Source organism: Scleropages formosus, chromosome 22 (assembly GCF_900964775.1).
Source record: "Scleropages formosus chromosome 22, fSclFor1.1, whole genome shotgun sequence".
NCBI lineage: Eukaryota > Metazoa > Chordata > Actinopteri > Osteoglossiformes > Osteoglossidae > Scleropages > Scleropages formosus.
In genome coordinates this window covers 8874476-8891997 of record NC_041827.1, presented here as the reverse complement: position 1 = coordinate 8891997, position 17522 = coordinate 8874476, and the positions used below count along the sequence as shown (strand labels likewise).

The 17522-nt window shown below is 39.1% G+C and overlaps 2 protein-coding genes across 4 annotated transcripts; one reads left to right on the top strand and one right to left on the bottom strand.

The window, feature by feature from the left end:
* The first annotated feature begins 4526 nt into the window (after window positions 1-4526).
* cdk4 (cyclin dependent kinase 4) lies at window positions 4527-10644 on the top strand. 3 transcript variants are annotated; one of them, XM_018725238.2, is made up of 9 exons: window positions 4527-4603; window positions 6250-6317; window positions 6978-7202; window positions 7418-7553; window positions 7702-7869; window positions 8207-8316; window positions 8876-8926; window positions 9309-9444; window positions 10264-10644. In XM_018725238.2, the coding sequence occupies exons 3-9, from the start codon at window positions 6985-6987 to the stop codon at window positions 10339-10341; spliced, it is 897 nt and encodes a 298-aa protein (XP_018580754.1). In that variant the 5' UTR covers window positions 4527-4603; window positions 6250-6317; window positions 6978-6984; the 3' UTR covers window positions 10342-10644. The 3 variants fall into 3 exon arrangements, with proteins under 3 accessions (XP_018580754.1, XP_018580752.1, XP_018580753.1); XM_018725236.2 differs by lacking the exon at window positions 4527-4603 and adding an exon at window positions 4998-5297; XM_018725237.2 differs by lacking the exon at window positions 4527-4603 and adding an exon at window positions 5030-5087.
* Window positions 10645-12036: 1392 nt separating this feature from the next.
* tspan31 (tetraspanin 31) lies at window positions 12037-17052 on the bottom strand. Its single transcript, XM_018725209.2, has 6 exons — window positions 16874-17052; window positions 15205-15372; window positions 14907-14987; window positions 14622-14762; window positions 14040-14150; window positions 12037-13905 (listed from the first exon to the last, which is right to left on the bottom strand). Exons 1-6 carry the CDS (start codon window positions 16934-16936, stop codon window positions 13831-13833), a joined length of 639 nt encoding a protein of 212 aa, XP_018580725.1. The 5' UTR covers window positions 16937-17052; the 3' UTR covers window positions 12037-13830.
* Window positions 17053-17522: the final 470 nt, after the last annotated feature.

The following is a 17522-nucleotide window of genomic DNA, read 5'->3' as shown; positions in this document are numbered from 1 at the left end:
CGACACTTCTGGTTTCAAATTGCACTAGGATGTGGTACATACAGAAGAATAATGTTTATAATGCATACAATAATATGATCATATCCAGTAAAAGCATAACAATACTGTTGTTCTACCGTATATAATGTACGTAACCATGCTATAATGAAGTTAGCAATATCCTGTGAACACCAGGAACACTGTCTCCTGCCATGTAATGGGACAATGTCTTAAGGCAACACAAAAGCTAGATTATGTCGCTGTCCTGGGTTCTGAAACATATTGTGCCAATAAATGTCACAAGATTCTTCCAGGCAGACAAAGGGACATATTGCAAAAAACCAATAAAGAATTAATCAGATATTTTAATTTGGTGTCTTAAACCTTGTGAAGATGAAATAAGATTAGACTGAGAGACGCAAACCAATAACTATGTAATGATGGCTGAGTCAGGACAAAGCAATGGCAGGAAGACATGAAAAAGGAAAAATGAGAATACATGCATTACAAGTAGGGATTATTCACTGTGCTATTAACCTATAAGTACAAGTATTTCTGATCACTGAAAAAGCCATGTATCTATAGCAGAAAAAATACATTTTCAAGAGGCCAGAAGATGAAATAAGGACAACGTCACAAGACAAACGCTGAAGGTTCGGTTTGGGACACATCATCTTAATCAATTGTGTTCATCATGCAGATGAAGTTTTACCGCCACCCACATATGACACAGTGGCTCGTTTTAACATTTATTTTACAATTGAAATGTGTTTGTGTGTTAGGAACATCTGAAATACTGACAGCAAAACTGAATGCAAGTACAGCTTGCTCTGCAGCACACGGAGGGCAATAGATGCACCCAATTCAAGGATTTTTCTTTCAAACGGAGAAGAGACGTAAATGGAAAGCTACCAGAAAAAAACAGGGAATGGGGTCGTGATGATGTAACAGGAACATGAGCAATTCAAGATCAAAGCCACACCATATGTCACTTAGGTTATCGATGTGGGTCGCTTAAGTGTCATGCGAGCATTCCCAAGCACAAACACACACAGTAAAACGGTACAGCCTGACCACTGGCTCAGTGCACTCAGCCACGTCACCCCACCAACTGCAAACAGATTGTGCTGGCAGTGTGCTGAAAGTACAAAAAGAACTTGCTCAATTCTACTCAGAATGTTTACCTTGTTTTCATTGGTCAGCACAGTGATATGGTTCCAGAAATAATTTTTAAGAAACAAAAAAGTTCATGCTAAAAAAAACAAAAAAAAAAAAAAAAACACAACACTTGAGATACCTAGTATGTGGCACTTATTGAAATATGAACCTTCAGTGAGCTAATTATGTTTTACATTGAGGAGCAGTAATTGTATGGAGAAAAAAAAAAAAAAAAACACACACAGTAATGTATAGACAGATAGGGAGAAGTGACTAAAAATTCTACAAGATCAGTGCCAATAGGGTTTCATCGATATCAAAAGTGTTACTGGTATTGCATTTTCAGTTTGAATGTTCATTCTCAAAGGACATTCAGAATCTCCAAAACAATTCTGGGCTTTTCACATTCTACAGTTTAAGAACAAGAAATTTAAATTGGGATATTATGTATATCAGATATTTTGATATTGTTTACTGATGCTTACATACTGATGTAGAATTGTTCAGACATTACAGGTGCGCCATTTGAATAAATGTTAGGAATTGTGACTTCTCCTAGACGAGCATCTCAGTGTCAGTTCTGTCTGCCAGGTGCTTGCCTGGCTGTGGTTATGAAGACCATGCTATGTGTACTGGTGGACAGATGGTCACCCCAGTCAGCACCGTTCCGCAGCCATTCCAAGAAAATATACACGACATACGGACACGCTTCACAGGGAGGGCAGGGACAAGTGGCCATCAGAAAGCTGGCTGACAGGATGGAGGCTCATGTTCGCTTGAATGTGTCCCAATTTGTAACACATTGGAAACCTATTGAGGTGAGTGTTGGCCTGTTCATATTCCACTCACAGCGTACCCCACACTTACTCTGTCAAATTTTTGTAAATTTCAAGAAATGCTGAACACAGAGAAGATTGCAGCAGAAAATACTTAGTTCACAAGCTGTTGATTTGCCCAGTAAAATGGTTTCTAGAAATAAGGTATCAATCTTGCTGTCTCCTTTGAAATTTGACACAAACTTGGCAAACTAATGTTTATCACTAGACCACAGCTTTATCTTACAGAAAACAATGCATAGCATAAGGCCAAGAAATGCTGCAAGTTAGACAAATTATCATAATGCAACAATGTTCCATGATAATAACACACACACACACACACACACACACACACACACACACACACACACACACACAATGGCTGCAACCGCTTTTCCTGAGCAGGGTTGCAGTGAACTGGAGCCTAGCCTGGCAGCGCAGGGGCACACCCTGGACAGCACCCCAAGAAGGGCTCGAACCCCAGACCCGCCAGGGAGCAGGCACAGGCCAGGCCCACTGCGCCACCACCCCCCCCATGATAATAGAACTAGCTGAACTAGAAAAAATAAATAAAAAGGTATTAATACTAATTTCAGTCATAAAAGATCAGACATACTTCGTTTTATAATTAAGGTTTGCAAGATCTGAAAGCAGTGCAGTATCACAATGCAATAAAAGATGCAGAGAATGAAACATGCAAAAGAAGACAAAAACTAAGCAATATTGATGTCATTCAGCAGAATGTTTATTGTGGTGGCTGGTTTAAAAAAAAAAAATTCTCTTGTTATGCAAAAAGTCAAATTTGAGTGGAAGCAGAAGAAAATTAATTGGTAAATACTGAGGAGAACTAGCGATGTATGGCAGGTCTGTGGGCAAGGTAGGTATGCTATGGACAGAAGGTTTTCCAAATTAATGTGTTTTATTGACCAGAAAATTGGGATGTAATATGAGTTTCATGACCCCTTAAAATATTTATCCCAAGGCAAACACAGCTAATAACAACTGAAACTTTAGTGGGTGAAACAATGAATGCCAATGAGTGCCTAAGAGATATTTTTATGGTATTGATGCCTTGGTTGCAAAACTGCACCCTTGTATTGATATAGAGAGATAGTTGTTTAGTATTGGCTGGGATTACAACACAAAACAGACCATAGTCATAGTTAACCACAGTTTACTCTATTTTGTTAGAAAATTGTGTTTCATAACCTAGGGTAAGCAGATACCTCATAAATCCAACTTGTCAGCTGGACATGAAGTAATGGTAACAATAAGGACCAGAGAACTGTGTGTTATTGCCTCAAGTGTGTTCACATAACATCAGCCTCTGAGATGCCATAAATGCTGAGAATCACTTTTTTCCTTGCTGTTTTCTTCTTGCCTGATCTTTTAGATCATTTTTTCAGTGAGAGCTCAAAAGCTGAACTCACTGCTTTGACTGTCTTATGGCGCAACAAACTGTGTTCTCGAGACACTTTCACACCTATGTGTGAATAGTTTGAAGGTCATATTTATGTCTGAGATTTAAAAAGTTAATTGTCTGTACCAACTTGAAAAGGCAGATTTAAGATGTAAATGTAATGCTTTTTAAATCTGTCTTTTCGTTAATATTTTCCTTGTCAAAACCTTGAGATAATCTGAAGGAAGTGCAATAATTTTGGTTCTAAACACAACAGTGAGAAAATTTTCTTGACAGTTACATGTCTCTCTGTCTAGGGAGGAGATAATGCAGTATTTAAGGACACAGCATATCCTGAAGGTTGCTGGTTCCAGCCCCACTGCCTACTTTTGTTGTAGTACCCTTGATCAAAGCCCTTAACCTGAACACTGCAAGTCACTTTGGACAAGGTTTCACCTGGGTTGCTACCTAGATAGATAGATAGATCTATTTAAAAAATAATTAGCTGTACAAATGAGTCAAATACTTTTAGCAGCTTCAAATAAAAATGCCAGCTGAGTAATATATATATGCTATTTGTCCACTACACATCCTTGATCTTCCCATTTTCTTCATATACACTGTTCACACAAAATACAATTTACAGGCTTTTTTTAAGCTTTGGAACACACATAGCCAGCTACAAAGAAAAGAAATATTTTAATTTAGGGAAGAAACAGTCTTTTCACATACAGTACACATGTACAGTTTCTGAAATATGTCATGTGTGCGTGTGGTTGGCCTTTAGGTCCTGCACTGCTGTTTGTCAAAATCTACATGTCTACATCATATTCATTTAAAAACCTTAATAATTCAGGAACAGAATACGAGGGAGGACGTCGTTGTGCGGTTGTAAATTGTGGTTGTTCAAAATTTAAATTAGAATTTGCCAATAAATAACGCTAAGGGGTAAACCTGCACGTGCTGCTGGAAGCAGATTACGCTCGAACCTCTTCGTGGAACGATGTGTGCCGAACTAATTTAATAATGAACATTTTCTGCTTTCACGATAATGTCGCCTCTCCCGCTTTTCTCTGGAATGCGTGGGGTTCTCCCAGGAAGGCAGAGCAGCAGGCGAGCCTAGCAACAGCAGCGCGCGCCTCTCCACCAATTGCAGTATTACAGAGCGAAGACAGGATCTACGTGCTCAGTCAGCGCCACGAGGCCCGTCTCGGGGAGCAAGCGCGCGCCGTGGGGCGGAGGACACGAGGTCTGCTCTTTTGGCGCGCGAAGTTAGCGATACGCTCATGTAAATACAAATATTAATATCAAATAATGCGTAATTATTTTTTGTAGAGCATGTCTCCATTTAAAACTTTATACTATTAAAAATTAAACTAATTCAGTAGGAAGTCCCCAGTGTCGATATTTTACATTTTGTGGGTTTATACTTAATGTTATGTTTAACTATAGTAAATGTAAGATACACTATATTTTATTACTTGCTAATACATTATAAGGTACGTTGTCGAAACAGAACTGTCAATGGAAATTCTTATTTTGAGTCACTAAACCCCATTAAGGCCTTTTCTGGAGAATTAATCGCGCGCAGCCGGACACACAAGGCAGTTGGGGGGGGGGTGGGTGTCTGCGGAAGGAGAAATGCGATTGGTTCAATTAATCAAATGGGCGTGTCGACTCCGCCCACTTCAACAGGAAGCGCCGCCGCTGAACTATGTTGCCTACTGAGAAAAGTAAAGTCGGGCCTTAAAGTTTTATACATTTCTAATAAGAAACTGCGAAAAATACAACTGTCAGTAATACAACGACTACTTACCACTCTGCAACGTCTGCGAATGCGTCGTGATACTCGGGTTCTGTTGAAGAAAAATGATTTCGTTTAAAAATTGAGGCAGCTAACGTAGCAGCTGTGTGTGTGTTAAGGAAAAGGGAAAAAACGCGCGGTGAGTGAACACATTCACGTCAAGTAATTACCTCCATATGTCATTGGTACTGTAAACATCGCGTTTTAACACTAACATTGTTATTCTCTAATACTTTACTTTGAATGTAGGAAAATTGCTTAGTTATACGCACAAAGTTTTTATATATCAAATGTGTGCACTGTGTGTGTTATATTTCTTGAACGTATTGGTTGGATGGACTCGGACCCGCTGTGTGCGCGCATCGGGCTCCGTGAACCCCTCTATTTGGGTGTTCGGCCTCCGCGGCTCCGCTTTAATGAACAAAGAAACGAGCGGCGCGAACGCGCACCACGTGTCGAGCATCCACTTCCGTTTCGACCCTCAGTCGTCATTATTGTTTTGTTAATAATCTTTTTTCAGCTTACATTTTCTCCAAGACGACTTACCGTGTTAGATAATCAACTTTGCCACGATTTACTCATTTGCATAGCAGTGTATTCTTACTTTATCGGTTCAAGGTAAGTGATTGTGGCAGGAGTGGGATTCGAACCGGCAACGTTCAGGTTATAATATGAAGTAGCCGCTCTAGACACAACTCTGCCCCGTAATTGGCACAGTCTCGCTCACCTGTTTCTCCAAGATAGTGAGTATTTCCTGATATTAATAGTAATTTATAATAATTACATGCAATAACTAAAGAAAAATTGGTGAGTCATTTCTATAATGACACTTTTTTCACCAGTATAAATTTCACTTAGAATATAATCTGTTGGGATAGGATTGTTGAGGGAAAGTACCATCCCGTCCCTTCATTAAAGGTTTACACCGCCTAAAATATTTGATTTGTTGCAATACCGCACCCTTGTATTTATTGCTGTGACACACCTGAATATGAAAGTGGAGAAGAAAGACTTTTTCCTTGAAAGTTTGTGGTTTTGAAATTGATTCCTGGACTTTTTCACAGCATCTCTTCTCTCTCTGTACTCTGCAGGGTGCCTGTGGCTGTGGCTTGCCTCAGGAATGTATTTTTGACTGAACTCTTGATTCTTTGAATATCAGGTCAGATTCCAACACCCCCTTCCCTGCAGCCCCTGCTCAGTAATTCAGCTGACTGGGAGGTTTACGGTTGTGAATGCGAAGGCGAGAAATTAAAGACAAAAACATGCAGATGTGGAAAAAGTACAGTGACAGGACTATGTACTGTATGAGAAATCCACATCTCAAATTAGTCGGTAAATTTATCTAATTAATCTATAAATTTGTTAGGGAGGTGTGGTGGTGCAGTGGGTTGGACTGGGTCCTGCTCTCCGGTGGGTCTGGGGTTCAAGTCCCGCTTGGGGTGCCTTCTGATGGACTGGCGTCCCGTCCTGGGTGTGTCCCTTATGCCCCGTGTTGCCGGGTTCGGCTCCGGCTCCCCGCGACCCCGTATGGGACAAGCGGTTCAGACTGTGTGTGTGTGTGTGTGTGTGTGTGTGTGTGTAAATTTGTAAAAATGTAAAACATTTGCATTTGTGAAATTTCATGGATAAGGTTTCATGGCTATCATGGAAAGAAGTTTCATGGATATCCTTTCCATGGATAAGGCCTACTGTAGTCGGATAACATTTGTATTATCACTAAATTTTAATTAAATAGTAGTGTAATTAGAATATATGTAATTTTAATCAAGTGTTGATGCAGGTTTGGCTGTCCCTGAGACTTGTATGACATTTCTGACAGGCTGGGCATGGCACAGGACTGTGGAAGGCAGTACGAACGGGTGGCTGAGATCGGCGGTGGTGCTTATGGGACGGTGTACAAGGCACGTGACCGGCAGAGCGGCCAGTTTGTGGCACTGAAGAGCGTGCGTGTCCAGACAGACCAGGATGGACTCCCACTGTCCACAGTCAGAGAGGTTGCCTTGCTGAGGCGACTGGAGCAGTTTGACCATCCTAACGTGGTCAAGTAAGAAAGCTTCGTTCCCAGTCGTGCTGTTCAGCTCATGTTTATTTTCTAGAAAACCATAGTTAAATGCACATCTTTTCTGTGCGGTTGTAAGTGTAAATGCCTTGGTCTGGCGATATTTGACCTGTTTCGGGCCAGGCATTTTTGTAATTCCCAGAACAAGATAGTCATTGTGTTGCAGTGTTTGCTAGCTAGTGTTTTTCTCTTTGTACTAGACTTATGGATGTCTGTGCCACCCTTCGGACGGATCAGGAAACCAAAGTAACTCTGGTGTTTGAGCATGTGGACCAAGACTTAAAGACCTACTTGAACAAGGCACCAGCACCTGGACTTCCACCTGAGCGGATACGAGTAAGACTCCCCCCCCCCCCCCTTCTCAGTCTTGAAGGAGAATTAAACTTGCTGTACATTTAATTGCAGTCATATGTTTCATCCTCTGCTGTACTACACAGTAAGTCCAGTTCATTAAGAACACTTAAGAGTTTCTGTTTGTTTGCAGGACCTCATGCATCAGTTATTGCATGGCTTGGAATTTCTTCATTCACACTGTGTCCTTCACCGTGATCTGAAGCCAGAAAACATTCTGGTCACCAGTCGTGGACAGGTCAAGCTGGCTGATTTTGGCTTGGCTCGCATCTACAGCTGTCACATGGCCCTCACTCCAGTGGTGAGCACTAGTCAGAATTTGCATACCTTAAGCATAGTCTGACAAGATAATACCGCTTAATTGAAAACAAAGTTATGAAACTGAGAAAAGTTGTTGGAGAAGCATGCAGTTTTTTAGATTTTGAGAATTCAGTTTTACATTTTAGGCGATATACTCTGACAATTTCAGACAGAAGCTTTATTGAAAACTTTGGACTGGAAATAGTATTGTTGCCTTGTCCTTAGATGCTGCAGAGGATGATCAAGCTCAAACTCTGTTTCTGTCACACTGTTTCTGACAGCCATAGCCTGTCACACTCATTGCTGAATGTGTTCCCATCCTAACCCATCTCTGTCAGGTGGTCACTCTATGGTATCGTTCCCCGGAAGTTCTACTCCAGGCCTCCTATGCAACGCCTGTGGATATTTGGAGTACAGGCTGCATCTTTGCAGAAATGTTTCGACGCAAGTGAGTCTGAAATTAAAAAGGCACATTTCAGAATTTTGTGTAAAGGAACTTGAATTCTCTTATTTCATGGAATGCTTTTCTCTGCAGAGTGTCCCCTCCCCCTCTGGCCTTACGCCCTGTGTTGCCGGGTAGGCTCCGGTTCCCCGCGACCCCATATGGGACAAGCGGTTCAGACAGTGTGTGTTTTTCTCTGCCTGCTTTTGGGTCTTTAAATGGTAGTTCATATATGAGTTGGAAGGGCTGTTTTTAGTTGATATGCTGACATCATGTGGTCAGCTTGAGGTATTGCACCCTTGACTATGTGTTGCACTGATTAGTAAAGAATCCAAAAGCCCTTCATTAGTCTGACTCAAGACCAGCTGCTACAACATGCAAATGAGGGAGGGTCGGCCCAGGCCCAAATTATCTCCCTCCAACAATTGGTTGTGGTTCTGATGCAGAACAGACAGTGCACTGTACAGTAGACAATGACTTGCTGTGCTGAACAGATTCCTCTGTGCATGTGTAGTCCATTGCTCTCTCTCTCTCACAGTCACTATTCTCTAACCCCCTCTCCTAGGCCCTTGTTCTGTGGTGACTCAGAAGTAGACCAGCTGAGGAAGATTTTTGAGTGAGTATTACGTAAAACCAATTTGGTAACTCTAAATGAGCAGTTTGGTTCCGAGCACTGAGTAGCCCTGGTCCCTCGCATTTCCTTAGCTGGGGCTGGTTCTCACTCTGTCTGAGTGGGTTTCCCCCCACAGTTCAAGGAGATGTTTCAAGTGAATTGGAATTGCTAAATTGCTTGTAGTGTGTATTGGGAGTGAACAAGTGAGTGCTGTTTTGTGCCGGAGTGGACCAGCCTCTTAACTGGGGTATACCCTACCTCATACCCTATGTTTCCAGGATAAGCTGTAGAACTTAGAAGCAGTTACTGACGATGGATGGGACAATTAGTAAATTATTTAGTAAGTTTTTTTTAGTTGATGTTTAGAACCTTTTTATGTCCGCAGCGTGATCGGCTTGCCGCCAGAGGAAGAATGGCCTGCTGATGTCACACTGTCCCGAAGCATTTTCATCCCCGTTAGCCCCCGTCCAATCACAAAGTGTGTTCCCGAAATCAGCCAGCTGGGGGCAGACTTGTTGAAGGTATGAACATGATATGAAAAATTGTGCTGCTGGTACATGCATCAGAGCCAAAGATGCATTTTTGACGAATTATAGTGATAAGAGAGTGTAGCCTTTAGCTTTATTCCTAACACCAGGTCCAGAATTTTTTTCACATTCAAAAAACATCCATTTCACAGATGTGGCCCTCAAGGGAAATATCAAGAGGAAACTGGCACTTTAATGCTTTGTCTTAGAGCCTTTTTTTTAATGTAGAACATGTTTTCAGCAAATACTCATAAGTGAAAAGCTAAGTCTGAGTAGAAAAGCTGCATAAATCTTACTTTTCAAGTATCCAGATGTCACATTTAGGATATATGGTTCTTGTTTAATAGTGTTGCTCATTCACTTATTCAGCTATTTGGGATTTTAATATATTTTAAGTAGTAAACATACTGGATTAAAACTTGGCGCAGCACAATGGGGTAGCTCCTGGGTTGTGACTTCATAAATGGATTCAAATCAAGTTGTCTGTGTAGAGTTTGAGTGGGTTTTCTCCTGCAGTCTTAGGTGTTTCACATAAACTGGTAACTAAAGTGCTTATAGGGTGTATGTGGGTTACATTACTCTTTTGTATAAGTTGGTGAATGATTGCATATCTATTATGTTTAGAATATCTGTTATCTTGCTACAAAGCAGTCAGGTGAAATACTGGGTGATAATTCATGCTTATGAAACAGTATGTGTGGTAAAATAGATTAGCAAAACATACCTGTTTTAGATGTGCAAAGCATTTTTGTGATGCGTGTTTTACTCCAATTCACTGTTTTCATTGTTGTACTCATGTGCTCTTCACTGCAGGAGATGCTGACCTTTGATCCTCTTCGAAGAATCTCTGCCTTAAATGCTCTCAGTCACCCTTATTTTCAGGAGGGGTGATTTGCATGTGGAGTCAAGGAATTATGTGACTAAAGCTGGCCTTTTTGGGTATATGTGGGACTGCAGAAAGGTTAGATGAGCAAGTGATTACAGCAGTGGATTGGAATCCAGGGCTTTGAAAAGATGCCCAAGGGCTTCTGTATTTGGGGGGAGGGGGGGGTGCTCTGATGTTTATGCCAGTATTTTGGGGATTTAGCCCATCATTATTTGTTAGGTCTCCAGTATCTGACTTTGTCTTAAGCTCTAGTGCTGTTGGACAAGGGTGTGTCCTTTTTTTTTTTTTTTTTTTTTTTTTTTTTTTTTTTTTTTTTTTGTTATTTCAAGCATTTCCCCCCCAAAACATAGTTAGGGTGGAGAGGTTAAGGACAATATTGCAGAGGCCAATAGACACCCTTTCAGTGGGACCAAATAAGAGATATGAATTTCAGGGGGTTTTAACCTAAGAGACTTTTAACAATCAGCCAGACACTAAGCAGCACTAGCTGTCCAAAGTCGTCATTTTAGTATATATTGTACCTGAACACAAACACTAAATGGAACAAGACAGCATGTATTCTGGTCAGTATGATGTATTGAATCCATGGCTTTCTGGACAGATTTGTTACTGTTTTACATAAGTTCTGGTTGTGTATATGAATTCATACTTTCTCATAACTTGGAGTCCTTCCTTCATTCACTTGCTGCTGTTTATCCTTCTTTGCTAACCTTATTACTAGTGGAACCAAAACATGATTATTAATACGATGTACTGTAAAGTTAATCTATTAATATAGTCATGGTTAATAAATGCTGCTTTCAACATCTTGCCTTTTATGTATAAAAAAAGTCATACTATTAACAGACAACTTTAAGAGAAAAGGCCAGAAAAATGTTTCTTGAATCATAGAGAAAAATGTACAGCAGTAAATGGAAAGTGATACAAACTCAGGTTTTTGTAAAATTTCTCAAAGGGAATTTACAGTAACCTCTGAATACACTCCATTAAGTTCTACCACTATCTGATAAATGACCAAGTGTACCTTTTCTAACTTGCATATCAAAGTTTGTTTTTCTGTGGGTAACCAATTAAACAGATGAGCAGCTTCATAATTAAACACCTAAAAGTCCTAGTTTTTTAAAGTTTGTCTCTGGATTCCCACGTACATTGTATACCTGATACAGCAGCAATGTTGAGGTCCAACTACATTTTTTTTTTTGATGTCCAGCTGGTGTGACATTTTACCACGTTACAAGTGAGTTCACATTATTTACCAATTTAGATGATTGATGCACCCAATTACACACTAAGGGCTGATAAGGGCCAATGCTCGCCTGCATTATGAGATCCCATGTTAAATCATGTACAGTGTGTGTGGATTGCAGCTGACAAAATTACAAGATAGTGCAGATAAGGAAACCACTACGCAAGTCGACCATCTTAAACAGGTTACACTAGTCCACAGTTTTTGCTTATGTAAAACTTAAATGTCAAAGCAGAGAAAGTGTTCCGAAAGCAGAGGTCTTTTCTAAAAATGTGCAAAATATTTACACATAGCCAACATGCAAACCTTTAATATATTAATTTCCTTATCAGAATGTAGAAAACTTTAGAAAAAAAAATGTCCACATCATTGGAAATTAATGGGTGCATGAACAACTCATTTATGGAATGCCCTGATGCAGAGACAAAAACAAAATTACCAAGGGCCTGATTTCTTGAGTATACAATTTTTACTAAGAATCACCAGCAAATAAAAAATTAATGCACATACAATTAAACAGTGCCAAGAAATTAAGTAAAACAAAAATGAACACTGGTATGAAAACTAAAAACTACACAAATACTTTACCGTGTGACAGCTAATTTAGGCTGGATGCACTGGCACTAATCTGAGTGGGACCTTAAGACTTAAAACATGCACTGCAGTAATATTTAATTTGAATTATTTCAATACTATTACATAATACAAATTTACAGCAAGTACCGCATTTAAACAAGCTTTACACATTAACCTAAAGCTTTCTGTATTAGGCTCAATGTCACCAGCCACAAAAAGGAGAAAAGCACTGTTTTGCTGAGGGGTGAATCAGCATCACTTAACACCATCTCTAGCTTAAAACATGTTATTAACTCTGGGAAACAATTACTTTTCTAATTAAGGGTTACAGAATGTCTCAGTGTTTAACTACACATATACATTAAGAAATTGTCCAAACTATTTTCAGGCTATCACTGCTGCAAAGGACCAAGGCTTTACTGGTTTTCATTACAATATTAATGTCCTTTGGCTTGGCTAAAAAGGGGGGAGAATGTATATATATCACTGAAATTAAGCATTGTGTATTCTAGCTTCTACTCTACCCCTCTAAATTTTGTACTCAACTCAAATTCTCTCCAATTCTGATGAAATAGCAGTATGACATGTGACAACATTACCATTTTATTTCTTTGTATAATTCACTATAAATAATCATCTTTACAAATGTTTTCAGGTGCAACATCAATAAGCACTGTCCCTGCACTTTTGTAGACATTTGTCTATCAAACCTGAAAAAAAAGGCATTAAGTAAAAATTAAAGTCAAAACTGATTTGGCAAAATATGAAAAAAAAAGTTAAATTTCAGTGGGAGATATGCAAACAACTGCCATGTCATACTTCTCCGTTTACATGCTGTAATTAAAACATATACTTGAAAAAGATCTTTGAAGTGGGAAATTTTCATAGCATAGGATGGTATGCTATAAATCTCTACAGGGAAAATGACATTCATATCTTCGTGACCTTTACATTTGAATACTCAAGTAAGCACTAAATAAAGTAGTTTTCAAAGGGAGCGGTAAACATGATACAAGTGGAAAAATTTGTGATGAGAACCTCAGGATTTACAAAGTACTCTCCCACCTAACTTGACACTGTCTGTGCATCACAGACCTTTCACACTGCTTTAAACATATTGTGTTAAAATATTGCATGTGTGCTTGACTAATCCCAAGCACAGAATGTTTTTTTAAACAACATTTTGAACATGCAGTTGGAGTGTGGCCAGAGAAAGGCAACATAGGCTGTGCTGTGGACAATAAGGCTGAGACTAAACAGGCAAATAGTGTCTGACCAGCAATTTAGGATGAAGACAAGCCATTCATTCTTGTTACAACAGGGCAGAGGCAAGAGTAAAGTTATACAGAACAAATTATCAAGCTTGATAAAAGTTCAGGCACTATTGTATAAACAAGATTTTTAGGAAACAGTACACATACTGATTTCTTATACTGATTCTTGCAAGTGTAAATATCAATGGCAAAAATCTGGACTTAGTACATTTTATGTATATGACTGTCTGCATATACACGTGAAACTCAGTACAAAACAAAAAGATTGTAAAGTGATGATTCACCTGTGTTGACTTAACACAACATGGATCGGCTTATGTGTCTTGTGTGGCACACATCTTTTTTTTGGCGCCAAAGACTATATTGGCAAGTTTCATCCCTCATGTGCAGCTATGACCTTATAGAAAAGCACTAGGGTTTGCTCTGGGGTCTTTCTGGTTCCTGTAGCGTGCAGCAAGCCATACACCCAGTATCTGAAAAAACAAAGAAAAATCATATGGCATATTAAATACCATAAATAAATCTCTGAACATTCTACAAAGACAAAAAAAAAAAAAAAAAAGTGGTATGTGATTAGAGCTTTATCAGCCAGGTTCAGCAAACTGACCTCTGTGAAGCTGAAGAACAGACCAACTCCACCGAGTATCTTCAGAGCTTCTGCAGAGTGCTCAAGCATCTTTAATCCACATGTTTTGCATACATTCTTACCTTTACAGTCCTGAAAGTGAGACAGGAGTGAACATGGCCACACCGGTTCAGAAAAAACACTGATAAGTCTTTAGATCCTATTCAAAATCACATTTTCCAAGCAGTTTCCAGTATGAGGTGTAGTGTTTATACTGTGTCTTTTTTTCTAAAGATGCTTAATAATCATATACTAATGCATATATCTAGTTAAGATCACAAAGTACTGCATGTTTACTGTCAGTGTAAGAAAAAAGTCCTGCAACTCCCACCTCTTCCCCAAAGTAAAATTTGAGGCATCGGTACATGGTGATTTATAGCTGGTCCTTTTAAGATTCACAGATGTCATTTTTATTAAATAGGGTACCATTCCTTAACTGATGTTCCTCAATCAAATGAATACAGTTAAACACAGCAACACATCTTCCTAAGAATAATATTACACGTAAAGAGCTTAGTAAGCATGCCCAAAAGCAGTGAGTGTATAAGTATGAAGATAACTTACAGCTGGGCAGTACTTTAGATCAGACAAGTACTGTGCATATCCTTCAGTCAAATTGAAGAGTCCACAGCAATCCAAATTCTTTTCCAGGTTCATCTTTGTCTTGTTTGACATTATGCCCCATGTGGCATTTAGGACATTCTCCTGCAAAAGAATGAAGTCCACAGTTATAAGAAAAAGGCAGAAAGAATAAATGGACTGGAAAAATAACAGAGGTACAGAAGAAAAAAAGGGAAAACCAAAGAGACAGAGAGAAGCAGAACATGAGGACAACAGGCTGACACTTACCTGTTGTTCTCGATTCATTGCCAAACAGGAACATGAAACTCCAAACTGGAAAAGGAAGACTAAAAGGAGAATGACCATATACTGTGGGAGTATGTCAAGAAAATGGCAAGGGTGCTGGATTAATCAAAACAGACTCATAATATGAATTATGCTGGTAAACATAACTTTTAAGCAAAACGGATACACAGTACAGCAATCAAGAACAACAAAAAACAAACATGTTATCTTGTCCAAGACTATAGATAAATTTCTGGTTTTCATGCAACTCCCTTCACACCTCCGGCAATAAAAAAGATACAAAGAACAGCATGACTTGGTGGTGATTGAGGGCCCCAATGAGGCCTACAACGGCAATAAGGAGCAGGAAGACACCCACAGCAATCACCCCACCAATGATGTGAATGCTGGAGACAATACCAAATCCTTTTCCCCATGCAGCTACCCCAATCAGCAGCAGCCCCACCAGCTAAAACAGTACAGAAAAAAGAGAAAGATAACAAAAAGAGAAATATCCACCATGGCACATTCACATACATCTTACAAATCATGAACATGGAGAACAAGCCAGATTAAATTAAATATTAAGCAAGCATACCACTAAAGTGTAAAGGGTTTTTGAAGAATGCAAAACTACACAGACCAAATGTCATTGTTACTGTGCGTGTAAGAGAGTACAGTGCTCTTTCAGTAATTCAATTGAAAAACGCTGTGTGGAAACTGACTTGTGGCAATGTGCTATACTAAATCAAATTTAATTTAGTATGACACAGTGTTCCTAACCATTATGCCCTATGATACTTTAAGACCCACGATGCCCATCCTGACAGAATTAAAACGTATGCAGATGAATGGCTCCAAACAATCATGTCCATGACAGATCCCAAGTAGACACAGTATATGCATCATAATTATAATTAACAAAGGATACCCCCCAGGGAGTCTGGGATAGGCTCTGGACTGCCATGGCCCTGGCCAGGACAACCAGTTAATGAGTATGTTCATACAGCAGCAATCCACACTATTACAGCTCTTGAACAAAACTCCAAATGCTCTGAAAACAAACCTTGTAATTAACAAAAACTAGCTGCTTTTTAAATAATACAACTATACTTACTGTTGACACTAATAGTTTATTTCTCACTAAAGACCTCAAGGGTGTCACTAATATGGAGTTTTAAAGGTATAGATAGATAGATAGATAGATAGATAGATAGATAGATAGATAGATAGATAGACTAGGTTTGCATCCCAAAAATATTTCAGACTAAGCAGACTTTTTGAAAAAAAATAATCAAACACAGCACAAACTCAAACCAGAAGTGACGTCACCGGACGTGTATTTCGTAATCTTCCGCCAGCAGACTTCGTCATTTTCGTTAGCCAGGGCATGGGTACTTCCTCCCTGTTTGTACATTTACTAAGTATACACTATAAAACATGATGTACTATGATAAGTAAAAAGTGTCATCCGTGCAAATTCTAAACGAAATCATCGCACAATAGCCTAGGTTAGCTACGCTGTTAACCTTTATTTGCATTTTTTCGTAATAGTGTAGTGATTTGACGAATGACAAACTGCCTGTAAATAATATATATTCTATGATCCTGTGTTAAATTTTCTCTATTTTACTATCTGTAAGGTATACGCAGGTGAAACACCACGTTCAAGAGTTGAAAGACGACAAATAAATACATCCTTGAAGTTGAACAAGCCCCTAGTTTTGTCTGACTTACGGCGGCTACTTGTTGATATGTTTAAAGATCATTCACGTAACAGAATTTGGACAGTCTGGCTGATATTTATTTCTAGGGTTATTCCAAATAAGTTGGCAATATCACGGTAGTTTTAAATATCGGTCATTACAGAACAGAAGCCTGAGAAGGAGCCCCCAAGTACTAGACTAGTAGTGACTCGGTCGCTGTGTCTCTGAGACAGAGACGAGATCGTGTCGCCTTTCGTTACTCACCATGTAGACAACATTCAGAGAACAAAGGGCATTTTTCGAACAGGTAAATCCTCCACACACCATTTTAAAAATGGTTACTCTAGTTATGTGTATCCAAAATATCTGAAATTTCTTGCGGTTAGCGTTAATACCGAAAGCATGAGAGGCGCTGCTGCCTCTTTAAATGTGAAAAACGTACTTCCGTCAGTGAGCCGGTGAGTTTTCTTCAATTTCCGTAATGATGTCACCTACTGTGAATCACGTGACTTGCTGCGCAAATCAGTTGTCACGCTGTTCTATCTGCAGCACTATGAAATTGTGTGGGTTATTTATTTATTAATTTTTATTAAATGAACAGTTCAAGAACACTTGCACATAACAACCAAACCTAGTAAGTATACAAATACGTAAATAAAAATACACTAGCAAAAGAGAAATGAATTACAAGTCACCCAATGACCCGGCGTGTATTACATCTAAATTTAAAAAATATTATAATTTACCATCTGAATAGCTTTCTTATTATTCCTATATTTAATAGGCCTCATGTAGTGTTTGAATTCTTTAATAAAAAGAGAAAAGTTCATTTTAATTTTTAAATTTTAATTTTTAATTTATTCAGTTTTCATCAACTGCTTATCCGGGGTCCCCGTGTTCCAGAGAATATCCT